This window comes from Zophobas morio, unplaced genomic scaffold, assembly GCF_036711695.1.
Source record: "Zophobas morio isolate AGI-343-1 ecotype UQ-CSIRO unplaced genomic scaffold, CSIRO_AGI_Zmor_V1 ptg000006l, whole genome shotgun sequence".
Lineage (NCBI taxonomy): Eukaryota > Metazoa > Arthropoda > Insecta > Coleoptera > Tenebrionidae > Zophobas > Zophobas morio.
In genome coordinates, this window is record NW_026972111.1 from 15,289,105 (window position 1) to 15,309,139 (window position 20,035).

At 39.5% G+C, this 20,035-nt stretch overlaps 2 protein-coding genes and 2 long non-coding RNA genes across 4 annotated transcripts; 3 read left to right on the forward strand and 1 right to left on the reverse strand.

Annotated features, from left to right (window-relative positions):
* Positions 1 to 903: 903 nt before the first annotated feature.
* LOC135123695 (uncharacterized) lies at positions 904 to 1,203 on the forward strand. The gene is made up of 2 exons (XR_010279691.1): positions 904 to 987; positions 1,045 to 1,203. It is a non-coding gene; the product is annotated as an uncharacterized LOC135123695 (long non-coding RNA).
* A 4,774-nt stretch (positions 1,204 to 5,977) lies between these two features.
* LOC135123854 (uncharacterized) lies at positions 5,978 to 6,844 on the forward strand. The gene has a single exon (XM_064048731.1). The coding sequence runs from the start codon at positions 5,978 to 5,980 to the stop codon at positions 6,842 to 6,844; it is 867 nt and encodes a 288-aa protein (XP_063904801.1).
* An 8,257-nt stretch (positions 6,845 to 15,101) lies between these two features.
* Positions 15,102 to 15,742, forward strand: LOC135123140 (uncharacterized). Its single transcript, XR_010279554.1, has 3 exons — positions 15,102 to 15,318; positions 15,432 to 15,494; positions 15,545 to 15,742. It is a non-coding gene; the product is annotated as an uncharacterized LOC135123140 (long non-coding RNA).
* Positions 15,743 to 18,773: 3,031 nt separating this feature from the next.
* LOC135123680 (uncharacterized) lies at positions 18,774 to 19,731 on the reverse strand. The gene is made up of 2 exons (XM_064048529.1): positions 19,540 to 19,731; positions 18,774 to 19,481 (listed from the first exon to the last, which is right to left on the reverse strand). The coding sequence occupies exons 1-2, from the start codon at positions 19,717 to 19,719 to the stop codon at positions 18,774 to 18,776; spliced, it is 888 nt and encodes a 295-aa protein (XP_063904599.1). The 5' UTR covers positions 19,720 to 19,731.
* Positions 19,732 to 20,035: the final 304 nt, after the last annotated feature.

Genomic DNA, 20,035 nt, shown 5'->3' on the forward strand with positions numbered 1-20,035 from the left:
CATTTATGCAACGCAGTTTGTTATGTGTAATAACAATATTTCAAACAAATCTCGTGTGCACAATTGGGAACCAACCACTCGGGCAGAAATCATACATTTGATAGGTCTGCTTTCTTATATGGGAATGGTTCGTATGAACAGCCTTCGCGATTATTGGTCTCAGAAATGGCTTCTAAAATCAGACGTTGCTCGTAACGTCATGAGTCGTAACAGATTTGAAATATTGCTAAAGATGCTACACTTCTCCGATAACGAACAGTGTCCTGAAGGAGATCGTCTATATAAGATTCAACCGCTTATCGATATGCTCACCAAAAATTATCAAACTGTATACACACCCGGTAAGACATTTTGTATCGACGAAACGACGGTACCTTTTCAAGGAAGACTAGTGTTCAAACAATACAATCCACAGAAAACACATAAGTACGGAATAAAAGTTTTCAAACTTTGTTGCAACAACGGGTACACCTGGAACATCAGTATTTATGCAGGAAAAGAGAAAACGACAGATAATCCACTGGCCGTTTCAACACAAATTGTGCTCAAGTTGGCGAAAGATCTCTTAGGTAGCGGTAGACTGTGTATTACAGATAACTGGTACACAAGTCTTCAACTTGCGCACATACTGTTAGATCATAAAACACATTGCTTAGGTACATTGCGGACGAACCGGAAAGGAAACCCGCCAGAAGTAATAAAAAAGAAACTGAAAAAAGGTGAGGTATTTTCCCAAGAAAACGAAAGAGGAATATGTCTAGTCAAAATGGCGAGACAAACGGGATGTCTTGGTTTTGTCCACATGTCATACAGACCAAATGGTAGAAATTCAACGCCGAGGAAAATCTATTCAAAAGCCCACAGCTATCGTGCATTATAATTCAGGCAAAAGTTCGATTGATCTTTCTGATCAAATGGCAAGCTACAGTTCAGCTTTACGGAAGTCCATCCGCTGGTACAAAAAACTGGCAATTGAAGTACTGTTGGGTAAGAAATCATTTAATTTTTTTGTAAATGTTGCGACTTTTATGTATGTTTGATTAGGTACTTCAATGGTAAATGCTCACATCATTTACAAGGATATTGAACAAAGCAACATTCCAATAAACGATTTTCGCTTATTGGTAACTGAAGACTTGTTGAAATTCGAAGATAAACGCGATGTTGCGCAAACTCGTCAGCCAAGACATCAAATTCTTAAAACACATCAATTTACCAGACTAGACTGTAAAGCTCGAGAAAATCGTCGATACTGCAAAGGATGCTACCAAAAAAAGGTGGATGGCATTATCGAAAAGAATAAAGTGAAGAAAGTTACTACCTATTGTCAACAATGCGATGGAAATCCAAGATATTGCCTCGAGTGCTTTAACTTATACCACAATAAATAATTTGTACTAATCATACATTGTATAAATACAAAAATATTCAATATACTATTCTGTTACGAATTGAAAATTCGCAGTAGCTATTTCGGTTTTTTATTGGCATTCTCGGATCGGATTACATTTTGTTTACTCGTTTTTTTTTTCGTTTCGTCATTTCGTGCATGGGTGGTTGGGTTGGGCACGGTGGCAATGAAGGACAACTTTGGTGGAGGGTTCGTCCCGAGCTTTTGACTCCCCCAGTCGCAAGACTGTCGCGATGATTCTGAGCTTGGAGGGGCTCAGATGAGTGTTTCAGCCTCGCTGTTTGTAGATCGGTCTTCTGGATCGTTTCAGCTTGGTTCTTGCTATAAGGAACTGGATGGATCGCGCCATCCCAGAGCTTCACTCTGAAATTCGATTTTCGTTCTGTTTGTTAATTTTTGTTCGCGAATTTCATTTGCTTACCTAGGTGGGAACAAACGCCGTGGAGCGTCCCCTAGAGTCTTCGTCATTTCTGGAATCTTGATAGCCTTGTTTGTTTTTTTTTCTTTTGTTAATAACCATCGCATCCACTCATTAGTTACATCGATTAGGGATTTTCGTCGGAATTCGACGTTTCGTAAGTTTGCCACTAGAGGGCCAAACTTCCGTGAACTCTCGCTTCGTTACCTTGCCACGTCATCGCAGGTTGAAGGGAATCCATTTTGCTTTGGTACTCCGTGTTGAATGGTGTTGGGGGTTAGTGCTTTCCTCTTTTGCAGTTCGTTTTAGCAACCCTTTTATTTGGTGTTACGTTTGGAATCGCATTCGTCGGATCTGTTGGGTCCCCTAAAAGGTGCTATCGCTTGGAGCGCATTTGTGAGCTGTAAAAGAAATAGTGCGTTCGAGCACTACAACTTCGTCGGATTTTTTGTTGATTAAGAGCACTAGACCATCCCGCTAAAATCGGAGAAGCTGCAGTCGATCCGCAGCTTTTTTGTTTTGTCGCTGATCTTGTTATTCCCGTGATCGAGAATTGGAGCCAGTTTTGAGTGGGAGAACGAATTCTATGAATTCCAACTGTCGTGGGCAGTTGTGAGCCCTCCCAGAACAGCTGGAGAGTTACCATCGGTTGGACAGGCCGTCACCAAAAACCTCGACTCGACATCGACTGGAAATTCGCTGCGACGCCGCTGTGTTTCGACATCTCGTCGTGGATATCGAAGGAGGCAGGTGCCCATGGTACTTCCATTCCATCTCATTAAGTTTAAGTATTAGTCGCCTTACCTTTTTCTTTATTGTATCGCAAAACGTTTCGAAGTTCGGTGTAACTAGCACTCGCACATAACCTAGTAATAACAATCGGTAAGACTGTGACGCTCCGCTCTACGTAATACCTTCGTACGTTCGTTAGGACTACCGAGCGTGTGGCCTACTTCGTTTATCTCATAGCCCTCGAAATAATTAATCAAATCGTTATTCGTTACGACTCCAACTAATTTGTTCGCTTCGTAAACCTCGTTCGTATCGCTCGTATTTATCGTAAACAGTTAGTCGCATTAAATCATTATCATTAATATCTTACTCATTTTCTTTTGCTTAATTATTTAGTTATTTCTCACTCTTACTTGTTTTTCTTTTTAATTAGTGACCTTAGGTTTTATTGTAATCAAATATTTTAAGTAACAGCTTGCAATTACAATAGTTAAATATTTTTCCGGTTTTTTGTTGTTGTAATTGTGTCTTAATAAAAACTGGTGGCGCCCTGGCGACGTCGCTACACAAAACAGTGTGCTCTCTCTTCTTTGCGAACCTCTAGCGACCTGACTCTTTGCACCCGCAGGAACTCACCCCTTCTCCACTAGCAGGCCGGCAACGAGCTGTGAGTTTGGCTCGTAACAATTCAATAAATTTCTTTAAACATAAAAAAATTATGACATTATTATTTTCTAAATAATTTTGCTATAAAAAACCTGGAACCAGGATGCAGTTTCGCAGGGCCACAGCGGTCACACCACTACGTTAAATAGCTCAAAAGTGCGTCCGCTTGGCCAGGAATGATCAACAAAGTTTAGAAACCAGAGCGGACACCGGTGTCCGCCATGGCCATAGTGAAAAACCATATAGCGGACACCGGTGTCCGCCATGGCGCTAAACCTGTTAATAAAATAATACACAATATGTGTATATACCTCTATGAATACTTGGAAATTGTAATAATAAAAATTTCAATTGTACTCTTTTTCATCTGATGCAGGTTGGTAACCCTAGTTAAGTGGAACCCGAGTTGTTGGTCACTGTGGAATTAGGTTGTACGCTATCACTGGAATTGGGGAATTGAAATGTGGAATTAAGTGGAATTGATGGAATTATGGTGGAATTATTTGGCATTGGAATTGAACAAAAATTTATTAAGTGAAAGTTATTACGCATGCACAATGAACCACGCGAACCTTGCGACGTCATTGCGCATGTGAAGTTGCAGTACTATTTTTCATCAACTTCACAAAATTTCACAAAAATCTACAAAATGGCGGTCAAACGGGTCGTGACAGGTCGGAACACCGACACTTGACTTCTTTGATCTGGCTGCTAACTAAAGAAGGCGAACGAGTTAACACGGACCGAGTATATAGATTTAAAAATAATTATGTAATATATTTTTCGAGATATTTTGTTTGTTTTCTATTTTTTTAAATTTTATTACAGAAGTATATTTATTTTTGTACTTGTTCAATATGCAATTTATAAATCACAATTTCGTTTCTATAGTCTATACTAACATATTTCAATACAAATTCAATTTCTTATTTTAAAAATGCCACGATAACATCACAGATAACATTGTCGACGTAACGATGTTACACACGAGTCCTCATGAGGTTGAACGGATGAGACGGAAACAGGGGAATTGAAAGGATTTTTTTTTTGGAATTTTTGTGATTAGGGTGGAATTTCTGGAGTTTTTGGCATTAGAATGGAATTATTGGCATTGCAATGGAATTGGTGGAATTTTTTCAAAATGGAATTACTAATGCCAGAATTGGAATTAGGTTGTACGCCATTTTGGCCTATTGACCAACCCCTCGGTGGAACCTACACCGTACACCACGTGTCGTCACAAACATGTCACAACCTGCAGCACAGCGGCCACAGTCCAGTAAACAAGAAAGACGTTTCAATGTATTGAAAAAAGTAGGAAACAGAACATCAGCCCCTCGCAGACGACGACGACGACGACAACAACCCCTTCGCCGCCGACTTCACCGCGGAAGAGGTGTGGGGACGTCTACGGAGGTGTAGTAACATCGCGCCCGGTCCCGACGGGATTCGCGGTACATTTCGCGGGCGTGGACCACCTTCTCGACGATCCTCATTCACAAAAAGGGGGACCGCGACGACATCAGCAATTGGCAAATACCATCGCCAAGGCTTACGCGTCCGTGCATGCTGAACGCCTGGGGAACTGGGCCGTTCGCAACGGACGCGTCAGCGAGAGCCAGAAGGGCTTCATGCCGGTGGACGGGTGCGCGGAGCACAACTTCGTGCTCCAGTCAATCATCACTGACGCCCATCGCAACGGCAAACGGTGCTGCGTCGCGTGGTTGGACCTGACAAACGTCTTCGGCTCCGTAACGCACAACACTATTTTTGAGGCGCTGAAGTGGGCAGGCCTGCACGAGGACGCCATCCAGGTCGTGCGACACCTCTACGTAGACACGACCACCAACGTCCGCACGAGTACGGGACCGACGTCGGCCATCCCCATCAAAGCCGGCGTCAAACAAGGATATCCGCTCTCGCCCATAATCTTCAATCTGGCGATTGAGCCGATTCTTCGCGCCATCGGGGCACTCAACGTCGGCTACAGGATGCAGGAGTCCAAGATTGACACTCTTGCATACGCCGACGACGTCGCCCTCATTACGCCGAAGCCGGAAGACTTGCAACGGCTTCTCGATGTGACAACAACGGTGGCCCGCTGGGCAGAGTTGACCTTCAACGCCCGAAAATGTGCCACCCTGCATATTATGACGGGAAACATCGAGAAGCCGTTCCAACACGTTTTACGAACATCTGGGTGTCCCGACCGGCTACCATAAAGCACCCTGCGGGGAGAAAGTGCTGGAAAAAATGATCGCCGACCTAATAAAAATCGACGCCTCGCTGCTGGCCCTCTGGCAAAAAATCGACGCCGTCAGCACGTTCATTCTGCCCTGCAATTCCTTCCACCTCAAGAATGCAACGGTCGACAAAAAACGTCTGACGGCGTTCGACTATAAGTTGAAGGCGGCCGCAAAAAGATGGCTCAATCTGCCCCAACAAGCGGGGGCGGAAATTCTATATATGAGCCATCAAACGGGCGGGATGAACTTGATGCCGATCAACACCGTGGCCGACGCTAGCCAGATCGTTCACGGCCTTCGCCTCCTGATATCGCCGTCGGTGGGACCGCTCTCCGAGCGACTCCTGCAGTCGGTGGTACGATGGAGGCTGCGTCGCGCCGCAATGCCGTCAGAAGTAGCCGAGTACCTTAACGGGAGCATGCATGGCGACTTCGCCAACGAGTCCAGCGATATCTGTAGCACCTGGACTCGCCTGTGGGCGGCCACGACGTGGATTAAGACGACATGAACATCGCATGGGCCACCGACGACAATGGCGTGCTCCAGTTAACCCTTAATGACAGCCCCCTAAAGCCAAGAGACACCGAGAAGGCCCTCCGCTGCGCGATCCGGAATTATTACAAACGGAGACGACTGGCGAAACCTGACCAGGGCAAAGTTTACCACGGAACATCCGTCGCAACGGCGCCAAACCACTTCATGCGCGCCGGAGACTTCACCCGTTTTGCTGACTGGAGGTTCGTCCATCGTGCGAGGCTGGAATGTGTGCCCCTGAACGGGACGAAGAGGTTCGGGAACGGCGACAAGAGGTGCAGACGATGTGGCCACGCGAACGAAACCCTGTCACACGTCCTAAACCATTGTGGCCACCACAATGTCACACTCACGCGCCGCCACAATGCAATCCTGGATCGCTTGGCCAACGCCATCAGGCCGTCGCCCGGGGCCGTAAAGAGGGTGAATCAAACGGTCCCAGGATTCACGGACGGTCTCAGGTCTGACCTTGTCGTCATAAATGAGGGGGCGAAGAGGGTGACGATCGTCGATGTCACCATGACATTTGAAAACCAGTACGAGACATTCGAGGAGGCAAGGAGGGAGAAGAGGACGAAATACGATCACATGAAGAGGCAATTCGAGGAGGAGGGGTTTGAAGTATTCCTGGAAGGCTTCGCTGTCGGACCCCTCGGGGGATGGGACCCGGCCAACGAGCACACCATGAACCGCTTAGGCATTAGTTGTAAATACTCTGGCTTAATGCGGAAATTGATGTGTTCGGACGCCATCAAGTGGAGCCGGGACATCTACGTCGAACACGTGACGGGGGTTCGGCAGTACAAGGTGCCAGGACCAGATGCGGAGGAAACCTAATTAATTTCTTTTTTATTTTATTTATTTACATATTTTCTTCTGTACATATACTTTTACATCTTATTTTTTACACACTTATACATCTACACCATTTCTTTTTACTTTGCAAATAACTAATCGCGGTGATTTACGAATGCTACTAACAAAAATTGAGCCTAATATTGATAAATTGGTAGTCCTTCACATTAGCATAAGGATGTATGTATTTTTAAATTCTTCTTTGTAATTTGTAATAAATATTTTGTCACGTTTTCATTATGATATTTTTAGACATTAGCATTTTTCCTTGCTGTTGTTAAAAGCGTGAAGGAGTTGGGGAGCGTCAAGAAATTTTATTTCTGAAAAAGGGGCGATGAGCCATATAAGTTTGCGAATCACTGCTGTAAATGATGCAAATACTGAAACAACAAAATGCTTTTTCATTGATGGTCCAGGGGGCACTGGAAAGACCTTCATCTACAAAACTGTACTACATGCTCACTGGAAAACGATGCAGTGTGAAATGCATGGCTTTTATAGGTATTCCTTTCATATTACTGCCTAATGCGGACTTCTCATAGAACTTTTGGATTGAAAGTACCACTAACATCATGCTCAGTCTCGAGTATTAAACCAGGATCATCGAAAGCCATAAAATTAGCAGAAATAGATATTTTTCTTATGGATGAAGCCCCGATGCTTCCAAAATATGGATCGGAAAATATTGATCAGCTGTTGAGATCCATTGGAAATTCGGACCCTATTTTTAGCAATTTTTTAGGAACCTTCATTTAATCTGTTTCATGTGGTTCCTTTATTAGTTGTTACTGATGCGTGTTCTTTGGTTTGACAGTGGAAGTTGACAAACGTAATTTGTTAAAGAAAAAAAAATGACTCCGAAGAATCTGCTCAAGCTGTTGCTCTTCACAATAATGGACGCAGCATCCGTTATATCGCTAAAAGCCTAAGTAATAAGTATACCTCGTAGTACAGTGTCGGACGCTATACAAACGTTCCGAGCAAGTTGTTCCTACTCCAGATTACCTTGTCAAGGAAGACCACGATCAACAAACCCTGCTGAAAATCGGTTTCTCCAAATGCAAGTTCTCCTAGAACGGACACTCACTGCTACAGCTCTGAATAGAAGAATTGCCGATGTTTATTGTAGGGTTATTTCCTCGGATAGTGTATTAAGAAGGTTAAGGAAACACAATTTGACATCCCATCCACCTACTATTGCCCCTCTTTTGACTGCAGCATACCGCAAAGAGCGCTTGGCATTTACGGGAATTCAACTTAACTGGGCAATTAATGAATGGCGACACGTTCTTTTTACGGATGAGTCCCGTTTCACCAGATATTCCTTTGATAATAGTCCACGCGTGTTTAGACGCCCTGGTGAGAGATATATCCAATACTGCTTTTCTCCCAGCGTACAACTTGGCGGTGGAGGCATTTTTTTGGAAGCTCGTACAGCCCTTATAATGTTTCTGGGAGATAGTATGAACGCTGACAGATTCATAAGAGTGGAAATATGTTGGGAGCTGTGATGATAAAAGTGAGCAACGTGGTGCTGATAACTGTGAGGTTGCAGCGCTTATACCATCGATGGTAGGTGGATATACGGAAGCCGCGATGGAAGAGGTACGCAAACTTAAAAAACATTGAAGATGAACGTGGCAGACGTAGTGTTGCTCGAGACAAGTGCTGCAGAAAAGACACAAATCCAAGAAAGAAAAAAGAACATCCAAAAAGGACTTTGGCTTGAAGTGGTGTAAAAGTAGACCGAATGATACAGGGAAAGGGAACGTCAAACACTGGTAATGTTGCCACAAAATTTTTTCAAAATTTTGAAAAAGTGTCTGAAATTACTGGTTTTAACAAAAGTATTTTGGAAAGATTTTGTGTCATTTTGACTGTCATAGCAAGTGAAAAAGTTATCGAAGAAGACAAATTTAAAAAATTTGCAGCAGACAGCAAAATTGTATGTCGACTCATATAAATGGTACCCTATGACCCCCACAGTACATAAAAGGTGCTTGTGCATGGACCCATTATAATTAAATATTCATTACTTCCTGTGGGCATGCTATCCGAAGAAGCCCAAGAGTCCCGTAACAAAGATTATGTGTACCTTAGGGTGTAAACATGTTGGAGCTGTGATGAACGCAGTGAGCAAAACGTTGGCGATCAGATCAGCGTTTTAACATCGATTCTATAAGCGATGTAAATGCGAGAAATGAAATTTTACATTTTCGCTGCTGTGCTCCATGTAAAAATCTTTGATTAAACTGTACCCTAGTTGATGAAAATATCAAGTCTGCACAGCTCAAGCACCACGCGCACTTGCTTGTAAAGTGTGAATGTTTTATTTTAACCTCAAATAAAATAGACTACATTTCTTACGTAATATTCACTATGAATAACGAAAAAATAATATCTGCAGTGTGGAAACGGAAACCATTGTGGAACCAAGCCCATCCAGATCACCATAACAGGTACATTCTGGATAAATTATGGGATGCTGTAGCCAGGGAAGTGCAAACCTCTAGTAAGTTGGTAGTAATGTTTTCTATTGCAAATAATCAAATACAAAAGGCTACATAACACTTACATTCATAATAATAAGGCAATTTGCTGTTATTATTCGGTCTAAGCTATACGATTATGACAAATAAACTGTTTAAAGGTGTCTCTGATGTTTTTGGCACTTTCTGTAGGACGTCCAATATGAGAGCAGCGGATATTAGAGCCTCTTGGGGTTGCAAGAGTAGTAATTTCGCTAAGATGTCGTTCGAAACCTTCTCTGTCTAATATTGTATTGCGTAGTACACAAATGGCTTTGGTAATATTATCGGCAGTATTTTCATTAGTTTCAATAGCTTTAGACAGTAACCTCCATTTGGAGTAAAGTAATTTTTAGCATACGGTTTTAGCAGATTCTCTAGCAAAGGATAAGCTTCATCACCAATTAAAACATATGGCATGTGAATTTGTGTTCCTGGTAAGCTGTCTTCTTCGGGAATGTTCAAACTCGAACTTTGTAGTAAGTGATACAAATTGCTTTCTCGAAATATACCACCGTCGCTCTGCTTGCCATAAGCACCCACACACAAATTCAATTGAAAAGCAAAAATTACAGTGCCTGGAAAAGGCAGCCAAATCCAAAGAAAAAGTACGAGAAGATGAAGATTTACAATTTTTTGAAAGTTTACTTCCCCATGTGAGAAAAATAGCTCCCGAAAACAAACTTTTGTTTAGAAATAGGGTTCAGCAACTCGTTCAAGATTATGCATACGGGGTAAACCAGAGGACAAGATATACGATGCCCTTGGCTGAATCAACCTTTCAGACATTTAATTATGACGACAATAATCACCCATCCTATTAGAATGGAAATTATGTTTAATTGTTTTTTAATTTGAATATTGTATCTATATTTTTTTTATTAATGAGTTGCTAGTTTATTTGAATATACTAACCTTAATGTCACGACAAGTCGTTCTTCTGCTTGAATAGGTCTACTGTGTATATTGGTCCAGTTCTTTCTTAAATGTGGTGACACAATTTGCAGAATGTAGTCGAAGGTCTCAGGCAGCATCCTTAAATATTGGAAAAATCTGTCAGGATATTCCCTTAATTCTTTGTACGTCGTATGAAACTGTCCCTGTTTGAGTCGTCTACAGTTAATTGGATGAACTCCATATTTTCGAAAGTGTTTCTTGTTTTTCCGTAATAAATAATATTTCACTGCAGCACTACTTTCGAACAACGTCATGTCCTCCACGTCCTTTTTATTACTCACTTGACGAAATCAAACTAACAACACGGGATTCTACGCCGAGAGAATCCAAGACGCAAGTATATTGCGCTTTGCGCACAGCTCCAATGTACACATACATCTTCGATGGTCTAATCGCTATAGAATCGCCGCTATCAGCGCTGAATTGCTCACTGCTATCATCGCAGCTCCAACATGTTTCTACCTTTACGCAATTTTACATAGATGAGAGCGGAGAAAACATAAAATTTTATTCCGTGGCTTGCAGCGCTTGTGACAGCACTTATATAAGCGATGGTTCCTTCTTCAACATACATGCTACCATTTAAATGCATTGCTTCGTTTTTACCAGCGCTGTTACCTCTCCGCTATCATCTATTATCACAGCTCCAACATATTTCTACCCTAAGGGAATATCTTGCAAAATATGTAATGCCTTTTGCCTCATTTGTTGTGGAAAATTTCGTCGTAATGCAAAATAAGGCTCATTCGCATATTGCTGGAATCACACGTTGTACCTTCGGGATGTTGGTATTCAGGTTTTGAGGTGGCCACCCAGAAGTCCAGACCTAAATCCAGTAGAGCATGGGTGGGACAACCTAGGAGAAAGAAATAGGCGCAACTACGGCGAATTTAACCTCGTGGTTCAGCTGACGCAAGCGCCATTGCATGAGTGGAACGAGATAGCGCAAGAAGAGTTTGCTGCAATGGTGTAAAACATGTCACAAAGATGTGAGCTGTAATACAAGCTCAAGGAGGAATTACGCGGTATTAAACCATGATTCTGCCCAGTAATTTTGCAGCTTTGCAGTCTCAAATTATTAAAAAAATATTTTAATTTAAAAAAAATATTTTATATATTGTTAGGAAAGTCAAATTTTTATTTTTACATTACGGGATTTGTATAATGGTATATAATTTAATATTTCATTACATTTTTTATTGAATTAAATATCTGCTGCTATATTAAAAAAAAACCTAGTGTCTGATTAATTTTGCGGTCGAGTGTATGTATAAGTCCCAAACGTGTCAAGACTGCAAGAACACCATGATCGAGAACGGCGCACAGTGGGACAGAATCGTATCCTACGCGGCCAAAAATCCAAATTTTCATTTTTTAGTAGGCTTTGGTGATTTAGCATAATACATTTGTCAATGTCTAAATAAGCTCAAACCGCTGTTTGTTGATAAGATTGAAGACTAGTTTTGCTATGAAATAAGTTGAAAGTTGGAAGTTTGCAAGAACCTAGAAAGTGTGTATTCTAGATCATTTGCTTTTTAAAAATTTCTTTATCCTGTTGTAAATATCGTCGATTCTCCGAGATGAGCGTTAAACAGGAAGGTTAGTATGATTGTTTCGCAATTCTTGTAACATCATATTGATACCACATAAAGTTTTAACGATTGTCAAAGTAATGTAACTTTTTATTTCATATTTCAATTTTTAGAGAACAGGGTTAAGGAATTACTTCAAGTTACCTAACCAAAATCGCATAACTTTGTAAAGGCATTACTTCTTAATACTTCTCCACTAATGTTATATTCCCATTTGTTCAGCCGTGAGTGCAGCACTTTCTTTCTCTCTTAAAGGTTCACGTAGTACTACATACCAAGAAATGTTTAATCTTCTTCTGGTGCACGTTGGTTGTGGAAAACCTTTGAAGGCATCGTCAGCCCCAAATAGAAGATTTTTACAAGAATTTTTGAGAGAAAGGTTCGGTTTACAAATTTTTCGCAAACATGAGGACGAAATAAACAAAGAAAAATATTTAGTTTTGTTAATGTAAGTACATTAACAAAACTAAATATTTTTGTTAAGTAACAGAAAATGGAAAACGGCACATGGCTGCAAAACAAAATTTCTAGCTAAGAATTCTGGTTAGTTGAAAAATGTTTACAAGGTTCCACAAATTAAAAAAAAGTATCGGCAGACCAAAAAAACTGTTTTCAGATTCGAGCAATCGAACACAATGGAGATTGGCCCACGAACTCAGTGAACGATTTTCAGAAAATGAACTTATTCGCGCCACACAACATACTTTATGGAATAAAGGCAAGCATGCAGCTACAGACACTGTTAAAATCATACAAACTTCTCCAAATCGGCCCACAATAATTGGCGATGGGCGGATCCTGCTGATTTTCTTTGGTATCAGCAAAAAGATACTATTTTACAAGTAAATGAGCCGGTACCTATCGGTTCAAGAGGTTCAACCTTTTTTGAAATATATATGAGTACCTATAACTTTTGAAATGATAGTGCTGACCTTACTGAAGCTTTTTTGAAGCTCTTGAATTATGAAAATAAGTGCGCTCAATTAATTAGTTTCACGCAGCCCTATGATGAGCAAAATCCTATTTTTGTTTGTGCGAATCACAAAAGTGAAGTTTGCAAAAAAATTATTCAAATGACCGTTAACCCTCAGAGCACCAAGCGGGTGTTTTTTGTAAATACTCGTAATTTTTTCAACTTTTTTTTTGAGATTGTCCTTTTTAATTTCTCATTGTTGCTTTATAATTTTATATTCAATACAATATCGGCTGGGGTCATTTTGGGACCCCGCTTGGTGCTTTACGTTAGACAAAATTTTATATGCCCTATCGGCTTTAAATTGATATTTATATTATTTATCAATGTCTTCTTTAGAATTTGACATTTTGTCTCTTACATTTAGTTTGCATTTTGGATGATGGAACGAAAATCGTAGTGACAAGCGTAAACCTTTTACAACTAAGACAAAAAATGACAAAAACCAATATGTAAAATCAATTAGTTCATGCTAATGGAATGGGCTTCACAAATATGAGAAAAATGCTATAGAAGCTTGTGGAGTAACGTTAGAAAACAATCCTGCCCAGAGCGAGATCCTCTTTTTGCCCAAATAGTATCAATAAGAAACTCAACACTCGTTGCGACGATTGCAAAAAATTTTTTGTAAGCACCGCAAAGAGAAGAAAAGAGTCGTAAAATGTATAAATTACAAAAAAAATAAATTATAATAAGACTTTAAAACATACATATTAATTTTTAGTGAAATGTTCAGTTTTTCTTGTAAATTATCTTTTTTTTTAAGAAATTAAGAAAAACAATCCCCTAAGCAGAAAAGCTAACGGAAGACTAGTGCTGCAAGTTTCAACGTAGAAGAGCATAAAAAAAATGGTTGCCTTATGGGACGAAAACACGCCTGAAGGCTTGCAACGCAAATTTTATCACATTGCCTCATACGAACTTGCGTGGCGAGAGGGCGAGGCTGTAACTGCCTTACCATTTTTTTTGAAGTAGAAATAGATAATTTTGGACAACCAACGTTTTATTTACAACCCAGAATTTAGTAAGATATCGCAAAGAGGAGCTAGGTCGCTAACACAGAAAAAAATTTTAGTGACAAACAAAATAAATCCGGATCGATGCCCAGTCCGGTGAGTTTACTTTTTGCAACAAATTTTAATTAAATTTATGCGTTCTATAAATAGTTTAGAAATAGCCAGAGAGTTGCCGTTGTCACTTTGGACAACTCAAATATATATCTGAGCGGCTTCCCTTATACCGTAGACGACGACGTGCTGTTGCTCATAATCAATCCCTGGGCTAGGAAGAGCCTGTTGCCTAACAACCGGGACTCTTTCATGTACGGGGTGGAACAATTTTTTTCACGGCCCAGAAGGATTATCAGACGGAGAAGCGCTGCATTTATCATTATGGGAAGATAAGTGCAGCTCAGTACAGTTGCTGCAACCGCAGCTCCGGCTTACGTGCAAGCTGCACGTACAGAGCGGGGTGAAACCCGGGATCCACGGCCCCTTCTCGGACTACGCAACAACGAAGAAATCGACGCACGCAAACTCCAGCATCTACGTCCTCGACTGTGAGATGTATCAACGCGGTTGCTGGTTTAGAAATAGCCAGAGAGTTGCCGTTGTCGCTTTGGACAACTCAAAGATATTTCTGAGCGACTTCACTTATACCGTAGACGACGACGCACAGTGGTCGATTTGTTAAATGTAGGTGGACAAAAATAGAAAATTTTTATTTTTCAAATTCAACCATTTAATGCCGATGGGACGACAAATGTTTATGAATAATAAATCCAAAGCAATAAAACTGTTTCCTTTCCCGGTTTCATTGTTATGAAGCAGGTAAAACCACCCCGACACAGCTCTAGTTCACGCGTCAGTCAGTACGAACGTACGAAAGTATCACGTCATTTGAAGAATGTTTGTGAAAACAGTGTTTTGAAGGTTATACATTATTATGGATACTCCTATCGAAGGTATGTAATTAATTTTACTACAAGACCGTACGCCTAAATTAGTTAAAAACACCATATTATTCAAATGCAGGAAATCGTAAAAAAGCCCAACTTTAAGTAATGTTTTAATAATGTTGGCATCAGTTGGCACTGACGGAATAAATGTCGGCATATTCCGCGTTTGATTCTTTATAAGACAAAAAAAAAACATACTGCCCCAATTTGCCCCTTTATTAACCCTCGAGCGGGCGCGCACGTGTATTTTGTACACGGTGACCAGATTATTGGTTCTAAAATTAGCATAATACAACATCCGGTCGGGTAGATTCAGGTATTCCTCTAGTCGAGTTTTGTCTTTCGAGTGGTCAAGTAAAACTTTTGTTTGTGAGTGTGAGAACTAAACAGTTAGCAAAAACAAGAATCTCTCCCGTGTTGTGTATAGAGTACACGCCGCGCTTTCTGATGTAAGTATTTAATATTTTGTCATTTTTAGCCCAACATTTGTTTATATTCATTCAATTAGTAACCTGTTGCATGAAATTAATTAGTTATAAAATCATATTTTTATTGTTTTCAGATTTTCAAGGGACGTTTTATTAATTTTTGTATAAGACACCGATTGAAAAAGAACTAAAAATATGTAAGTTTTTGAATGCCAATAAATTTTGTGATCTTATATAAATTTTGTAGGGCTAGAAGACGTTACCTAACAGATGATGACCTGTATAGAATTCTGCATGATGAAGACTCAGAAACGGAGCGAACTGAATTAGAAAATCAAGATATTTCAGAAACGGATGAAGAAGTAGTTGCGTTCAGTGGTCACGACTCTGAATCTGAAATTGAACTTCTCGCGGACTGTAGCAATACAGAAGATTTTCCTAATGATCCTGGAACTAGTTTGATGTCATCTAATGACAACTTTATAGGAAAAGATAAATCGAAAGTGATTGATTTTTGTCTTACATTCTTGTTAAATTTTGTAAATAAATTTTTATATCTAAAGCGTCATATGTTGTTTAATTATTGAAATAATAAAATGATAAAGGAAATGTCAACATTTCTACTTAATAAAAAACATTAATTTAACATTTAAACGACACATCTATTCATTGTGTACAAAATACACGACGCGCCCGCTCTTGGAATGTCAGAACGCGCGCCCGCTCGAGGGTTATGAATTTTTTTAGAGAATGCCACCGCCGCCGGCGCCGTATCTAGACGTGTGTTATTCGACATATGGCGCCGCGCTACAACTCCCGCGCAAAAGAAAACGGAGGTATACAACTTTATTGTAAAGCATCTGAATCTTACGGACATCAGTGAGTCTATTAAAACTACTATTTCGGAAAGAGTAAGGTATTTTTGCCGTCACGCAGAAAATAAATGGAAAAGTAGTAATAGAATGGAGAGTAGGTTTCTTCTTGCAAATGCAAAATGGCTGGATGTTGCACTCATATTTAAAGCCGAAATAACAGAAGCAAATAAAACTAACCTGCCAGGAACTAGTTCTGGTAGTCGTGGTCGTCCTAAGAAGCTATTTCCTGAATCTAGTTCAAAAACAAAAAAGCGAAAAGTCGAGCTTCTGTTAAATATTACACCTGAACGCCTTAATTTTGCTACAGAGATGACTTTACGCAAAGGTGGTCGGAGAGATGCGGCACGAATTGTAAAAGAAATCACGGAATCCTCTCCACAAAGGGCCACAAAACTTAAGAAAGCGTTTCACAGACCTGCAAAAGACTTACCAAAAAAATTAAGCTCTGAAGAAGCTTTGGCATTGTTTGTTGATACTAAATTAACGAAACATCAATATACCGTGATTAGAAAAGTTTCAATTAAACAAAACGCAAATGTATACCCAGGTTATGACCAACTTTTGGACGCAAAGAAAGCTTGCTACCCAAAAAGCATAAAGATTTCCGAGATTTCCGCCGAAGTAAACCTGCAAGCGTTGTTGAATCACACGGTTCAACGTTTGATAATGTCGATAGAAGAACGTCTGCTTAATGAATTAACCACTGATGAAAAAAAAAACATCAAAATGATATATAAGTGGGGATGTGATGGTGCTTCTGGGCAGGGACATTATAAGCAAAAATTTACAAATCAACCACAGGCAGATGATTCATTCTTATTTGTGATTTCCATGGTACCATTACAAATGACTTGCAATGGAAAGGTCTTATGGCAAAATCCAAAACCATCATCGACAAGCTATTGCCGTCCCATAAAATTAATTTTTAAAAAGGAAACAGCTGAGATGACAAAAAAAGAAGTTGCTGAAATATAACAGCAAATTAGTGGACTAAGTTGTACAGAATTACTACATCAAAACCATAGAGTGATGGTATCACACCAACTTGTGATGACAATGGTTAATGGCAAAGTTTGCAATGCTGTGATGGGACAATCATCGCAGAAATGTTATATATGTGGAGCTACTCCAACACAAATGAATAACCTGAAAAGTCACCAAACTAGAACAGTCAATCCATTGGCTTTGACGTTTGGTATTTCCAATTTGCATGCCTGGATTAGATGTTTTGAATGTCTGTTGCACATTGCGTATCGTGTTAACACAAAAACCTGGCAGATAAAAAAGCATGACAAGGAGGCAGTAGAATTACGGAAGAAACTAATACAAGATAAATTTAAGGAAGAAACTGGATTACTAGTGGATGTACCAAAGCCTGGTAGTGGAACCACCAATGACGGTAATACCGCTCGACGATTTTTTAAAAATCCTGAAATATCGTCTAGAATAACAGGTATTAACCAAGAACTTATTAAACGTTTTGGTGTAATTTTAGAGGCTATTTCGACAATACATAAAGTAAATCTAGATGCGTTTAATAAATACACATTTGCCACTGCCGAAATGTATGTAAAAGAATACGGTTGGTACTACATGCCAGCAAGTGTACATAAACTGTTAATACATGGAGGTGACATAATTTCGTCAGCAATCTTGCCTATTGGGCAATTATCGGAAGAAGCCCAAGAAGCGAGAAATAAAGATTGTAAAGGATTTAGAGAACGTCACAGCAGAAAATTTTCGCGACAAGAAACAATGGAAGATTTAATGCATATGCTCTTAATTACATCAGATCCTCTAATAACCAGCCTAAGGACCCATCAACAGAAAAAAAGCAGCACTTTATCACCAGACGTATTATCGTTGCTTCAGACAATACCTGAAGCCTCGACCGAAATCGAACTTGATACTATGGATACAGACACAGAAGAAGATTCGCCTTATGAACTCTCTACTTCAGACTCTGATGAATAAGTTATTTGTTTTAATGTGATATCCAGTTTAGTGTTTTTAACAGTATTTAACAGTAATTAATAAATAAGCAATAAGTTGTTAGTTAATAGTCGTTGATGCATTTAAATTTGTTTTTCACTACTAGCCTCAGAAGACTTCATTATATATCGTGTTTGATGCTTGAGAAATTACTGTTCTCCACCTTACCCAATAATGGATTTTTCTCTCCTACTAGTAGATAATGAAAATAATTGACAGTATTGCCATGGTTACCTTAGAATGTCGTAGTTGAGGTGTTTACTTGACATTAAGCTGCCACATTTTATACATTGTTTATTAATGACAGATGATGTAGAACTGGGAAGCTGAAATTTCTTGCGAAATCTTAAATTTGCCGCCTGGACCACACTCCAGCAAGAATGCCACCAGAGCAATCATGAAAAATCTATTGCAGTTATTCTTACGAGCACGCGACATTTTTAACCTCTAATTTGTGTAATCTGTTAAGAAGTAGTATTTTTATAATAAATAATGAAAATGTTAATGTAGAAATAATATTGTGTTATTCGAAAGACAAATGTTTATTAAAAAATTGAGAATAATAAGTATTAACAACAAAGTAACTAAAGATTAACACCTCAACTATAATTATTTGAAATAATAGTTAATTGTGCAGTTGTGGCACGTCATATTGATTCCCGATGTATTGCGATTGGAGGTAAAGTTCTCCACCGGTATAGTTATTTCACTGTTTGTAGCAGCATGTGTGGAAGTAGATGGCATTTCACTACACACTTCTTCACTCCTCTCACATAAAATATTGGAAGAGCTAGGAGCAGGTAGGTTAATGTGATGAGGTGTTCCCTGAATTATATTTGCAATTCTTCTTTTGTCAGTGAGAGACTCCTCAACATACCCTTCAGCAACCATTGAGCTTTTCCAGCCCCCATGGCGTTTGAGTGATAATATGTCCCCACCCATATCAGCCAAAATAGTCGCTGATGTTCGCCTCAATGTATGGCCAGTAAATTCGTCGACATTTGGCAGTTGTAGGTATTGAGCTATTTTATAAGGTGTCTTGCTTATCGTATTATGTCCCATGTTTTGTCTAGTCGGTTTTCCACCTCTAAACCCAATGAAAAGCCTTGCCATATCAGGAGACGGCCTTTTTGTCAAGTATTTTTTAACCACATCAATCCAGGTGGGCTCCATAATGACAAATTTTCGAGAAGATTTTGTTTTTGTTTGAGGGATATTTATGACTATCATATCCTCTCGTGTATCTACATCTGTCATTTTCATGTTGCAGAGCTCATCTGTCCGACAAGCTCCTGCAATTCCTATAATGAGAATAACCTGGAAGCAAATGTAATTTGGCGTTTTTTAAAATCTCATTGTCAATTAACAGAATTACCTTAGACGAAAGAAAAATTTCATCAGGTGCTTCTAAAATAAATTTTGTGATTTGATGCTTCTCAAAAACAGCCGCCTTTTTGGGTGTGTAGGAATCATTTTTGCGTTTGAGAAAAGCAATTACTTTATAATATTTTGAAATATCCACATTTTCTTTTAATTTAAGAGTTTGTTTTAACATAGAAAATGTGGCCCATAGACTGGAAGCTTTTTTGTTTTTAGCTTTTTCTTCCATATAAACAAGAAGGACATTTTCTGACACTTTGGCCACTTTTTTAATTTTGCACCAATCTTTGAATTGTGCGTAAACTTTTAAGTAGAACTCTTTTGATTTTTGTGGCAGTAATTGATCACACTGCACGTTACTTGCTTCTTTTCGGATTTCTGGCGGGGTGCACACACTAGTATCTTCGTCGCTAGTCGACATTTTGCTCTTTATTAAGATTTTTGGTTTAATGTCATTTTTATTCATTTGTTTTCACAGGCTATTTGATTTT